The sequence below is a fragment of the Numida meleagris genome, chromosome 2 (genome assembly GCF_002078875.1).
Source record: "Numida meleagris isolate 19003 breed g44 Domestic line chromosome 2, NumMel1.0, whole genome shotgun sequence".
Taxonomy (NCBI): domain Eukaryota; kingdom Metazoa; phylum Chordata; class Aves; order Galliformes; family Numididae; genus Numida; species Numida meleagris.
The window spans coordinates 30,751,065-30,765,020 of NC_034410.1; the positions used below are offsets into that span (position 1 = coordinate 30,751,065).

General features: G+C 46.4%; 1 protein-coding gene across 4 annotated transcripts in view; it reads right to left on the reverse strand.

Annotated features, from left to right (window-relative positions):
* The window catches only part of RAPGEF5 (Rap guanine nucleotide exchange factor 5), a 153,797-nt gene extending 149,969 nt beyond the window's left edge, over positions 1 to 3,828 (reverse strand). For all 4 annotated transcript variants that reach the window (XM_021385930.1, XM_021385929.1, XM_021385925.1 and 1 more), the window contains exon 1: positions 3,571 to 3,828. In XM_021385930.1, the coding sequence (XP_021241605.1) occupies positions 3,571 to 3,759 (189 nt within the window). In that variant the 5' untranslated portion in view covers positions 3,760 to 3,828. The remainder of the gene's footprint in view (positions 1 to 3,570) is intronic.

Sequence of the window (13,956 nt, forward strand, 5' to 3'; positions counted from 1 at the left end):
AAGAGCAACAACTATCCTCACAAATAGTTAACACTATAGCCAGAGAGGACAGCAAAACTAGTAAATAGCTTAAATACTCATGCCTACTGACTGTATACCTAACACAAGCTTCAAGGAGGCAAACTGGAAAACCAGAAGGCTCCTACTCTGCAAAGGTTGTGAGAAAGCACGCATAAGGGGAACAGCTGCACAAGGCACACTGAGCCAACGCAGTGCATCCCTCCTCTGCTCCTGTATGAGCCCTAGTGGGCTGCGACATGCTTATGGGCCCCATCAAGGAACCAAGCTAAATCCACCCACCCTCCTAGAGGCAAAAAGAAATAAAAAAGAATAAAACTAGCACAGCAAAAGGCTGGATCATTTTCTGCAGTTTTATCTGGCAGGAACAAAGCACCAAGCAGAGGAAGAGGAATAGACTCCATCCCTCCCTCAGCTCACTGTAGCCAAACCTCCACAGCCACCACAGACATCTGTGCTAGACCTGCCCTTAGACCAAACAGAAGGAAATTCACTGTCAGGGACAACGCCAACATCCAGTTCAAAGTTCAGGAGCTCTAAAAAAGCGTTGAGCTTCCCAGCAGAGGGATTAGAGCTTTATCTAAACAATGGTGCAGTGTATTGCTATTTACCTGGGCCCACCAAACAGGAAAGTGAAAGCAGGGTGGTTGCTGCAACTTTCCTACAAGGTGCTTTTGCATCTCTGTGTTCTTCATGTGTATTAAAATCAGCAGTATCCTTACACAGAAAGTGAAAATGCCCACTGGTATCCTGGTCTTTGGGTTCACTGAACAGAGAGAAGAATGCTCACTTTGCTTCACCTCCATTTTTTTCTGCATTTTCCAATTATCCCCATCTCTGGACACAAGTTGTTAAACAGCCTGATGTCGAGGGTCAAGGCCCAAACTGATTTAAAAAATGCATTCTACCTCATACTGTTTTCCAAAATTTATTCCATGTTTTGTATATTACTCAATGCCTTCCTACTCCCTACACCACAGGAAGTATTCTAACAACATGCAGTGAAGTACATCCTTAAAATAATTATAGCACCCTTAACACTTCCATTATATTTTATTATCCATACTCTCCAAGCACGCATGCATACAGATTATCCTTGTTTTATAGATGAGGAAGCAAACTGCACCGCAGGCGGTCCCTCAGCAAGTCAGCAGCAGAGGCAGACCCCCCCTGCTCAGGAGTCATCATATTTTTCTAGGAAATTAAACAAACCGGAATTTCAGCTGGTCAGCACTTACTTGAAAACAGCGCACTTCTGTGAGCAACATTCCTGGCGAAACCAGCTGGACAAATAAGGCTCCCAGCTTGGTGTTTGAACAAACAAAAAAGCACAAAGAAAATGCCACTGGAGGCTAAGTTCAGACTGAAATTTTGGAGGAGGGGGAAAATGGAGATTTCATAAGCAAATGGCACCAAACACTGAATTTGGATTCACCTGAAATACGTTGTTGAGCTGGAATTGAGAGATCTTTGTTTCATATTTGTGTTAATCAGCCTTTCCCCAACCTTAACTTAAGGCTTTTTCAATGTGATAGTCAGGTTTAAAAGTATATCCAAGGACGCTCCAGCAGACACCTGCAGCAATTCCAGCTGGGTCCTGGGGAAAGGCAGAACCCTGCAGACCAGGAGGTGGCAGGGCAAGTCAGTCCCCTCCTCACATAGCACTAAGTCACTGCCCAGGAAGTCCTGCACGGCATCTCCACACAGCGTTGCCCACTGGCCCTAGAGCTGCTGGGTTGGCTCCCGACCGGCTCACAGCCTCGCTGTCCCCTCTCTAGCCATCTCCCTGCCTGGGTGGACAGGTCAAGAATAACTCTGCAAGACAAACCACAGAGTACCACCACGAGGCGGGACCACAGATGACAACAGCACTGAATCCTTTTCTCTGCCTGTGCAAAACGTGGCACATCTGCTTGTATGGGCAGAGCCTCAGCTGTCAGGAAGCAAGATGGGACCAAGGCCTCAGCAAGGATGACCAAGGAACTGTGTGACCCAGGAGCCACCCTGCCTTCTCACCGGGGCGTGAACTTGCCCACTCCAAATATTTACAGAGTAAGTGCTCATAGTAGTATCATAGAATCATTAGGGTTGGAAAAAACCTCTAGGATCACCTCGTCCAGCCTTCAGCTGATCACCACCATGCCCACTGAGCCACATCCCCAAGTGTCACATCTACCCATGTCCCCAAGTGCCACATCTACCCTCTTCACACTTATCAAATGCTTTTGGTAGTAATGAAGAGCAACCACAATGACGGACCTGAGCCTGTTCTGCACAGCACGTCGCTGAAGTGTCACGAATCATCTATACGAAGATTGTGTTTAGACCTATTCCAAACAAGCCAGACAGCTGCCCTGAGACAATCCTTGCCTCCTCACAGGCAGCTCAGCCCGCTGCTCCTGCAGTGTGTTTTAGAGGTGGAATAAATCAAACTCATTTCAGAAACCAGAAAATGTCTCATCTTCACTAGAAGATGGATACCTGTCGTAAACACCCTGCGAGGGCAGAGGAGGCTTGGCCATTGAAAACTGACTAAATCCCCTTAGCCCTGCCTTGAATGGGCGCTTGCCAAGTGGATTACAATTTAACCTGAGCAATAAAAATCATCAGTCACCTCCACACAGACTGGTCTTTATTCTGTGTGTTAGACTCACTTTAGAAAGAACCTTACTCTGGAACAGAGCTCTGAATCAAAACATTATTCAGAAATAGCCATTCTGCCATAAATTGTGTGCTATCTTAACCCTATTTATCTTCCTCGTGTGTATATCTTCTAACAACAGAGCAGGAAGTTTCACTTGAAATTCACACTCCTGTATTTCACAACAACAATCTCGTGCGTGTATTTACATGGGTAAAGCATCACAACACTGCTCAGGGCACGGACGCACACCGAGTACAGAGGTGGGGATCAGCACATCGCAGCCACAGGACAGCACACCCCATTCCCCGCACGGATGAAGCCGACCCTTTCATTTTGGCTCTGGGATGGCAGGGCTGAGGCCAGATTTGGCCTGTCAGTGAATTTTCTGTGATTTGACAGCAGTGCCCCCCACATACAGCTCCAAGCAGGAGCAAGAGGTTCTTGTGGCAGCAACGTGGAGGCCATGCCGTGCTTCGCCAGGGCGCTGCACCCACCAAGCCAGTCTAATGAGGCCGTGCCATGAGCCATCCCCAAGCCCAGCGTGTCAGGCCAGGGATCCCTGCAGCGTCTCCGGCCCCACAGCCTCACTCTCCGTCGGAGACGTGGACGGCACCACGAAGCCGTTCGCTCCGGCTTCAAGGCTTCAAGTGCTCGAGGCCGCGCTGAACTTCACGGCTTCCAGCCCACGTCCCCACGCGTGCCCGTGGAGAGGACGAGGAGGGCCGAGCACGGAGCCCGGGGCACGGCCGGCGCCCACCCACAGCGCTACTCGATGCCCGCCGAGGGTCGCCCCGCGGGCACCTCCTCCCGGGGGCCGCCCGCCTCCCCGCTGCCCCGCTCCGGGCACCGCCCCGCCCGCCCGATCCCCGCCGCGGCAGCCGCTGCCCGCGGGCTGCCCGCGCACTCACCCGCTGCCCGGCGGCGGCCGCGCTCTTCCTCCGCAGCGTCAGCCCGCTCCGCAGCAGCGCCGGCAGCTCCCGCAGCTTCTGCCGCAGCTGCACCGGCGGCGGTTCGTGGGCTCCGCCGCCGGGGCTCCAGCTGCGGGCCAGCTCCGCGCCCTCACACGGCGGCGGCATCTTCACGGAGCCCACAGCCATGCCGCATCCCGGCCGCGCTCCGCCGCGCACGCACGCCTGCCCGCTCCGCCCGCCTTCCCCCCGCGGCGCCCCGGCCCCGCGCCCACCCACGGCCCCCGCGCACCGCGGCCCCGCCGGGCGGGCGGCCCCGGCAGGCGCAGGAAGCCCCGCCGCCCGCCACCTTGCCCGCCCGCCGCCGAACTGCCCCCGCCCCGCGCCGCCGCTCCGGCAGCGGTGGTGCGCAGGTAATGGCAGGGCGGAGGAGGCGCGGGCGGGAAGCGGCAGAAAGTCCGGTTAACTCCTTTGCGCTCGGGGCCGGCTGCGGCTGGAGGCTGCCGAGGGTCGCAGGGAGGGCTGCGAGCCGTAAGGCTCTGCCTCGCCGCGTCCCGGGCTCAGCGCGCTGCCGGAGGAGCCTGGCGGCTCGTCCCAGGTGGGCGGCCGGCTCCCAGACATCCAGGTACTTCCTAGAGGAGCTGAGCAGGGAGCCCTCGCTGCCAGAAACCGATAGATTTAGTGCTTGTAGGGAAAAAAAGAAGCATTCTTCTGCCCAAGGCACTTATCTAGAACACGGTACCTTGCATTCCACGGGCTTTATTTCACCTCTGGACTCTGTCTCGACCACCTCAGTGGCACGGGTGTTTCCTTCCTTTCTGCTGGGCTCCAGTCTTATCTGTGTAGTTCAGAGACACTAATGTAAGATGGGGCTCTCCCTACATACATCATCTGCCACACAGCCACAAATAAGGCTGACCTGCTTCTCCACATTAGATTCACCAGGTCCTAAATGTCTCAATAAGTGACATTATCATAGAATCATAGAATCACCAAGGTTGGAAAAGATCTACAAGATCATCCAGTCCAACTGTCCACCTATCACCAATAGTTCTCACTAAACCATGTCCCTCAACACAATGTCTAAACATTCCTTGAACACCTCCAGGGTCGGTGACTCCACCACTTCCCTGGGCAGCCCATTCCAGTGCCTGACCACTCTTTCAGAACAGTAGTGTTTCCTAACGTCCAGCCTGAATCTCCCCTGGAGCAACTTGAGGCCATTCCCTCTAGTCCTGTCACTAGTTACATGGGAGAAGAGGCCGACCCCCAGCTCACTACAACCTCCAGGTAGTTACAGAGAGCGATAAGGTCACCTCTGAGCCTCCTCCAGACTGAACAATCCCAGCTCCCTCAGGCACTCCCTTTTTATTATAGTCAAGCCAATCTCACAGAAATATTGGGGAAAGCTGTTCCCCTGTCCCAACCATGAGGACCAAGTCTCAGGGACCAGTTCCACCAGTCAACCAACCCCACAGGGAGCTGGCTTCACCAGTAAACAAAAGGATGGCATGGCATGGCATGGCACGGCATGGCACGGCACGGCATGGCACGGCACGGCATAGAATGATATATTTTTCTTCACTAGTTCTTAACCAACTCAGTTGAGATCTCAGAGGTACCCATACTGGAAGGGAGGTAGCAGATGTGTCTGGGCACAGAGGCACAGAAGGGCCCCTTCCAACATCAGTGTGACACTGGGTTGTGTGTTGCATGGATACAGCAGCAGTAGTCTGGCCTTTCTTAGAATTTTAGAATCATAAAATTGTTAAGGTTGGTAAAGACCTCTAAGATCATCTAGTCCAACCATTCGACCCATCACCACCATGCTCACTAAACCGTGTCCTTCGGTGCCACATCTACATGGTTCTCGAACACCTCTGTGGACGATGAACCCACCACTTCCCTGGGAAGCCTGTGCTAGTGCATCACCACTCTTTCAGGGGAAAAAAAAATGCCTAATATCCAACCTGAACCTCCCCTGGTGCAACCTGTGGCCATTACCTCTCATCAATCAATCGATCAATCAATCAGTAGCATCCCTCCTTTTCACCTTCACAGACCTGACAGCCTGCTTCTGCAAAAAGATGATCCTGCCTGCAACGCCTGGCAATGTGCTCTGCTGAATCTGGTACCCATCTGATACCAGCCAGCTGGTCAATCTGGTGGAAAAATTACACTTCAGAAAATAATGAGTTTTCCATTGGCCAGAGCTGAATTGATCCACCTTGTGACCACACAGCTGCAGGATCGAGGCAAGCAGCAACCTGCAAGTGGGGGAAAGCAGAAGTATTCCTTTCAGCAGCCATCTGTCATTAAAGAGCTCTCTTGCATCCTGTGCGTGTGACTTTGCGAGCAGTGCAAAGTGCTGAGCCAGGTCCTGCTGAAAGGGCAGGGTCTGTGCAGCCACATGCTGCTGCCACCTCCTTCCTGCTAGTACCAGCAGGCACTGGCCATAGCGTGAGGGAAACCAGGGAACAAATCCATCTGAAAGGTAACTGTAAAACATTTTTAGCCATTTTACCTGCTTGCTGTGGCCCATCACATGAGCCCTATTGCTGATATAAAAGACAGAAACAGGGCAGGAATGTACTCTTAAGTGTCAGACCTAACTCGGATGAGGTGTCCTATAGACACCACAACCCTCGTGGGATTATGCCATAAACATGTTTTAGCTGAGTCTGTGCTGCACAATCAGATATGAGGAACACGAAAAGCTGTTCTGTGCAATGCTTCGTGTCCCAAACATTTCTATTATTTCCTTTGACTTGTGCTCTCCAGCTGCCCTGCAATGTGGTTTTGACAGCTGTGTTGCCTGGCAGCCACTTTGTCACAGCTCAGGATGCAATTACAAAGAGAGATGTATCTGCACCCAAAAGAATAATGGATCCTTCGTGTGTAGGATTTACGAAAGGCCATGGTCTTTGGCTGAGTCTTTAGACACTGCTACGTTGCAAATAGCAATAACGTAACTCAGCAAAGCATGACTTAATGTGACAGACGGGGGTATAAGCAGAAATAATCTGATTATGTTAACAAAGGATAAAATTATGCCAATGCTCAGAATTTGTTGTTTCATTTTTTTTTAAGCCAAGCAAGGTAAGTGTACTTTGTGAGCAGTATCTAAAGACAAGTAAATATGCTCTGCAGAACATTTTAAAATAATTGGCTGTTTGATACTATAATTTGGACAAACAGTGATCACAAAAATGGAGTAGGTAGTAGTTAGGTCTTTCTATTTCTAGTTTGGATCATCTCAGTTCTTTGGAAGATCATGATAGGAATTGTCCAGAATTAAATCTTATATTGATCTGTTGTTGCTGCTGTTAAGTCATAGAAGATTTACCTTGGTAAATGAGCCTGATCCCTGTCCTTTTTCCTTACGGAAAAAGGGGACAGGAGATCAAAACTAGGTCTGGTCAGGAAGTATTTGACAAAATAGAGTTTCATTTGAAAAAAAAAGTAAGAAAAACAAAACCAGTATGTTGTACTCAAAATGTTGTTCTGAGTACCTTGATTTCGGTGAACTTTTGCTGAATCTAGAGCAGGTCGCTGGGGGAGCTAGCCTGCATCCTCAGCAGGCTAGGTCCCAGATGACTACTGATTTTCTGCCCCTCACAGACAACAGCAGTAGCACAAAAGGAATTTCAGTTCCATCTGCAGGCGCTCTGGAAATTCCAGTTCTCCAGAAAATTTAAACACTTAATTTGGTCCAATATACACCAAAATCAAGGAGGTGTGCCCTACGGTGCTTCTACCTGGAAGTCTAGGTTTGGATATACCTCCTAGAGTAGGGCCCAAACAGAGTTTTGTTCTCTCACTTTCAAGAGACTTCATATAAACGTAGGAACATGCATGTTTAAATCAATACAGGATGGACTCTGGAGATCTAAGCAGATCTACAGAAGCTTAACAGATGTGGGGCCTGAGAGTGTCTGATTTTTTTTGGATGTTTGTTTTTCTTTCAGAGAACACAATTGAAAGAAATGCTGTGAAAACAATACAAGCCATTTCATGCCTGTATGTGCTTAATATCAGTTTTTCAGTGAATGATTATGAAAAGAATTGCATGGAATCAGATAGTTTGTAGCAAAATATAATAAACACTTATTTTGGACTGTAAGTATTGTGAGTTCCTGACTCCATCACAACTAACAGTAGGTACCACTTTGGTTTTCACCTGCACGAAGTGCAGATAGATGGTGCAGGAGCAGAACTGGGAGGTACGGGGGTGCAGTGGCCAGGCATGAGGAAGCACTTCACACACATGACAGACTGTGATCCTGAGCCAGCTGCTTGCAGCAGGCCTTTTGGAGTACCTGCACTGACCTGGCAGGAGAAATTTGAAAGAAAGCAAACTTTTACAAAGCAACAACACCCATCGTACAACCAGCCATGCATTGCTTCCTCTTTCCCAGGTGGTCGGTCCTGCTGGAGTGGAGAAGGAGGCAATGCTTTCCTACCTGTCCAGAGAAAGAGTTAGCTTTCCTCTTCCCATCCCTTCAGAAAGCAAGCAAGTAGGCTGTTCCTCGTAACACCCCCTCACCCCTCACATAAGGGCAGAGGACAGCCAAGTACCAAGGCTGCAGGCACACACAGCAGGATGCTGGCACCTCTCTCTGCAACACACTCTGCTTTGGAAAGTCTTCTTCCAACTTCAAAATCAAGCAGTTAATCTCTCTGAGAGTTGCAAGGAGTCCCTTTTTTGGTTGAATAGCTTGCTGCAGACTTTTGAGTTTTTAGTTCCCTTTCACCTGGTCAGTGGGATCCCAATTATGTTTTAAATCTTGGTTATTACTAATTTACAGTGGATATGCCATATACTTCAAGGAGCTGGCTGAGCTGTAGATGTCCCTGTTCGTTGCAGGGGAGTTGGACAAGATGGCCTTTAAGGGTCCCTTTGAACTCAAACGATTCTGTGATGCTGGTCATCTATACATTTTGTTTGTAAGTCCTTGATTTTGTTTCTCAAGCTTTGGTTGGTTTGTTTGTGGGGTTTTTAAGCAAAATTTCCAGTTGGTTTAGCACCATGTCATTGCCTAGATCAAATATATGGTGAATTCAGCTCAGAAGCACCGCTTGCAGCATTTCAGAGATGTGAAAGGCCTGCAAATCATAACATAAGCACAGCTAAGGAAAGATCCCAAACTGGAGGAAGCAGGGTGTGACTTGAAAGACAACAGAACAGGAGAATAACTGCAAAAAAAAGGGGGAAGGTGAAAGATAAGGAGCTGTATGAGTAGTTTCATGATTCGTATGACTCAGAGCTGGAAGGGCTGAGGCTGCTGCTATTTACACAACCCCCAGCTTTCTCCTGACAGCCCATGAATTTCCTCAGCACAGTGTCTGGCCCTGCTCTGCAGCACACCACAGGCCTCTCTCCCTCTGTGCCCACTTCAGGCTTCAGAGCCCATGCATCTTCAGATGACAGCTTAGCCCGTGCCATGCCAGTCACTCATGCAGAGAATCAGGCCTCACACCCCACTTGTGGTCCTTCGATGCTCAGAAATGAGAGAGCTCCAGAGCACCCTGAGCCTCAAGGCCTGACACTGCTGCAGCTGAACCCAGAGTCAGTGGCCCTGGGGTGAGCAGCTGGGGCAGGGGTGTTTCTCATCCTAAAGAGATATCTCCCTGCCTTTCCGTTTGTTGTTTAATCCTTTTTAAGGATCACCAGGCCCTGGTGACAGGGGTAAGCTAATGTAAATGCAGCCCAAGGCATTGTTTGATACATCATAGCAAAACTTTTGGCTCAGTACAAATAAAAGGAGCAACGTGTTTGTTTTGGTAATTGTGATTGCCAGAGCTAATGAACCTGACTTGGCTCTTCAGTTTGATTTGTCTTTTTAACATACTTGGAAGCAGGGGACCTTATGACCCCTCCGGGAAATTAAAACCCTTAAAACTCTCATGTTGGCCTTTTCTGTCAAAGCAATGTCATTGAGCTATTGCTCTTACTGGCCAAAATTAAACTCCAAATCCAGTAAGATTCTCAGTGGAATTATTCAGTATTTCTTTTCTTTTGTTTGTTTACCTAAACACAAATCTCAAAACAATAAATCAGTATCTTTTAATTAAAATTTTAAAAAAAGAAAGTAATAGATGAACCCCTGAAATCTGGGTGTTCTTCTGCAAGCTGCAATCAAAAGTCAGGTTTGTTTACTCCCAGGCACCAGAGCATATGCATGAGCTTTTAAAATAGTGTAATGTCAGAAGTTTTATATACTTTTACAGCAGAGATTGTGTGATTCTGAAAGACACAGATAGTAATTAGGTGCTAAATTTTCATTGCAAGTCAGTGGAAGACCTTCCCTGAGTGACTGATTTTTAATCTGTGTATTTATCTTTTCTTCCTTAGCCATTAAATTACGTATTTATGTTAAAAATCATGTTTTCTGTTTTAATTTGCATTTTTTTTTCTTTTCCATAGCTATAAGTGTGAGGACACTTAACTTGATTTTACAGAAATTGTGTTTAGGACACTGTACTGTCTCTTTGTACATATGAGACCTCTCTTTGAATCTTCAGTTAGGCCCATGTAAAGCACATTTGTCAGAGGTATAAAAATCCAAAAAAAAACCAACCCTCTTACATCCTTAAAAGTATTCTGAAGTGAGGCAGTCAGATAAGAGCTGTTGGTAGTGCCTCACTGAGGTAAAAAGTGCAGCATCTCATATGAGACATCGAAAAATCTGGATAGGGTCATAACATCAGGGCACAAATCCATAGAAAATCAGGCTCCATTGATTCCCCCTGGTCACCAAACTGCTACAGAACTATGATGTATTTGTCCTTGTTTCTACAGTATATGCATCCCCACAGTATCCACACAGCTTTCCCATTAGCCAGCTACCTTAATGTGACAGTAATTACTTTCTTGTTATTATATTATCATCTGCAAAAGAATATTTGCATACATGCACACGTATTTATAAAAGGGCCCCTCTTGTTTTGCTAAGTACACTGTCAGTATCTCTCACTGCCTTCATGTGAACAGACCTTCACCCCATATAATCTCTTTGATGAAGGAAAAATACAAAACCACGTGCCAAATATTTTGAATTTTCAGCATTAACCTGGGTCAGTGTTGACAAACTGTTCCCAGGGATGGTAACATCAGTAAAATATTTTCATTCCAGTTTCTTGAGAGGTTGGAAAAATCAACAAAAGGATATCACAAGACCAGTTGCCAGAAATAATATTGCAGTTTTAAACATATGACCATCTTACATCTTGTGAGTAATGAAATGCTTTCAAACATTTTCTTTAATTTGTCTTGTTTGCACTGTGTTCTGTTTTTTGTTTTCTTTTAAACATCTTTGCTTTTTCCTGCTGAATAAGAGCACCACAGATCTTGAACAGAGAGAGTGAGGCAGATGACTGGACCAGAAATTCTGATGGGGCTTCAGAAGAATCTCTGCCTGTACAAGGGATGCTGTTGGTTTGCTCAGTGACTTGATAAGCTTCTCTGGTTTTGTTAAGGGTAACATTTCCTCTTGGTAGAGGTGGTTAACTACAGCCAAGGTAGCACCCTCAGAGGTAACAGGGCTATGGACAAGTCCAGATGGCTTTGCCATTTTCCATTTGGAGGCTTTGCTCCAGTGAGTCAGCAGGTCCATGTTGGTGTGCAGTAGCTTTGAGGTCACATGTGGTGACCAGGAGTCAGAGCCAAGGTGGGAGCAGTCCTGGTTTTGCATCTGTCTGCAGCAAAAGGCCAGGAACAGATTGTATCCCCCACATCTGGAAGTGCTGATGCACAGGAGCTAGTTCGACTTTCAGGAGACCAAGCACTCACAAGGTGAGTATGTGCCTGTAGTCTACTGAGTGGCTTTTGAATGGACACACACAAGGGCACTTTGAATTTTGCATCCAGAGTTATGCTCTGATGAGCCCTCAAATCTCAATCCAATAGCCCTCCTAGGATTCCCCCATAAGCTCTGACTGTTCAGCTGTCCTTCAGGGATAACATTTCCTTATAAGAAAACATGTTCGAAGGAAACCTTCCATTATTTTTGCAATGACCTGTTCAAGGAAGTAGTAGACAGCAGGGGTGAGGAAAGATAGGTGACTGACCAGAACAGCTCCCTCATTGCTGAGATATCCGGAGCATCCAGAGAAAAGAAGAAATTGGCTTTGTCCTCCCTACTTCAATCTCTTGCTTTTCAGCCTCTTCAGTTTACAGGCACCCTGGATATGTCTGAAAGGCAGAATGAGTCAGAGTTAAAGAAAGGCAAACCAGTGTGCTCTAGGACATGAACTGCTTGGCTCAGTGGAGAAGGACCATCCAGGAAGATTATGGATGTTTACTTGCACAGAGGAGTGGGTGTCAGTGAGAGCATCGGCTGCAGAGGCTGAAGATGTTTATGGTTTTTGATGTTGCCAGGTGTGCTTCTATGCCGGAACAGCACTAGCTCTGGGGTGTGCATGTATTTAGCTGCCTGAAATGTGCAAAGGTCAACTGGGAGCACCCAGAACAGTGTGACAGGACACCTACACCTGCCAGGTCCCTGACAAACCACATCAGCAGCCATGCAAAATCAGCCAGAGCAGTAAATGCATGGCATTCATCTGGACCTATGCACAAGAAAGACATAAGATGAATTTTCTTTGTTCTTTCTCACTGAAGCCCTGGAAAAGACCTTTTTTGTACTCTGACTGTGAGATATTTGCAGTGTTTTCTGAGCCTTGGATACACTACTATTGTAAACAATTTTATATCTGTAACTGTAATGAAATAAAATTATGAAGTCACATAAAGGTTAAGCTATTTCTAACAATGTACCAAACCAAATTAGTCTAATTGACTAAGTTGACATTAAACTTATTAACTTATGGACAAGCAATTCGTGGGCTATCTAATGATGTATTTAGCTAACCACACAAACAACAGCATGCATCAAAGCAAATTTAAGGCAGACATTCTGCCAACAGGAAGACTTGGCTAAACCAATACATTTGTAGCTGAGACTAAATTTTGAATTAGAGCTTCAGTAATCTTATGGTAGTCTGCCTAGGCTGTTGTGGTTAGACAATAGCAATTCTTCCCTTTTCTTCTAGGATTTTTACTCATTTGCAACACAGTTTGTAAAGAAAGAACTTGAAAGCTAGACCAGCAAGCTACATCACAATTAACACTCAAACCTTTAAGATAATGATTAAGCAAAATGAATTATTTCCCAACCATATATGTGACCTCATCAACACAGTCAGATGTTTACATCCAAACACTTATCTCTAAACATTGTCCTCAGCAGCATTCCTAAAAAGCCCAAACAAGCATGAAAAAAAGCAAAGTATTTAATTAGATATTTGACTTTCTGCTTCCCAATTCTTGCAAAACTGTGTTTGTTTCAGGAAGACTGGCTTGTTGTTTTTTTAATATATAAGTAGTTTTCTGGTAATGACAGAGTAGTAAATTACTCTTACTGGCTTGCAGTGGTTCTGTTTCTAGCATTGTTTGGTTCTTCCAACCTCCTAGAAAAGGAGAGAGTAAATAAGTGGTTTGTGTGCCTTCCCACAGTGTTTCTACAAGCTAGTACAAGGCACCTTTTGCAGCAAAACTTTCTAAAAGTGAAAAAAAAAAAGAAGAGTGTAAGTGGCTAGAGAAGGTTGATAAAAATAGGATGAAATACAGTGAATCCTTCTAAGATTATATTAGGCCTCTATTGCAAACCCAGAAAACCTTCCTATTAGCTTCTACTGAAGCTTCCAGTAAGTACTGATTACTCATTAATTAATTCATGGAAAATTCTATTTTGGCAAGCTAGAATGCTGTCTGAATGTAAAATTATTACAGCTAAGCGGGTCATGCAAAATCATACAACTTGTCCTGTCAGCTCCACAGACAAAGCTGAGCCAACTTTGAGAATGTCTGAGAACTCCTCACTTTATCTGAGAACTCCTAAGCACATCAGATCTCATTAAAAAACAAGCAAACAAACAAATTCATCTCAAAAGTGACAAAAATGAAACAGAACCAGTCTGTCATTCAGATTGCTCCTATTTACACCTAATGGACAAAATCTTTCAGAGGTAACTTCCTGGTAGAACACATCTACAGCTTCTTACTACAAAAACATTAGGTGCTTGCTTGCTTTTGCTCATCCCACTGGGTGACTCAATGCTGACTTTACGCTGACTCTAAACATTTTACAAAAGTTCTCTTTCTCTGGAAAGATCTGGTGGCTGAAGTGAACTCAGTGTTTGCAGTCAGTGCTACCACCACAGCTGCCTGGTATGAAGACGATGATTGTACAGGCTAAAGTAGCTGGTGGTGGCTGGTATCATCCTTTTCCTTCTGTGAGGCTTTTGTGGTTGCACTGGACATATCTTTTTCTTCACTTTCTAAGTCAGTGTAAGAGGTCATGCCTCCATCCATTTATTCCCAGT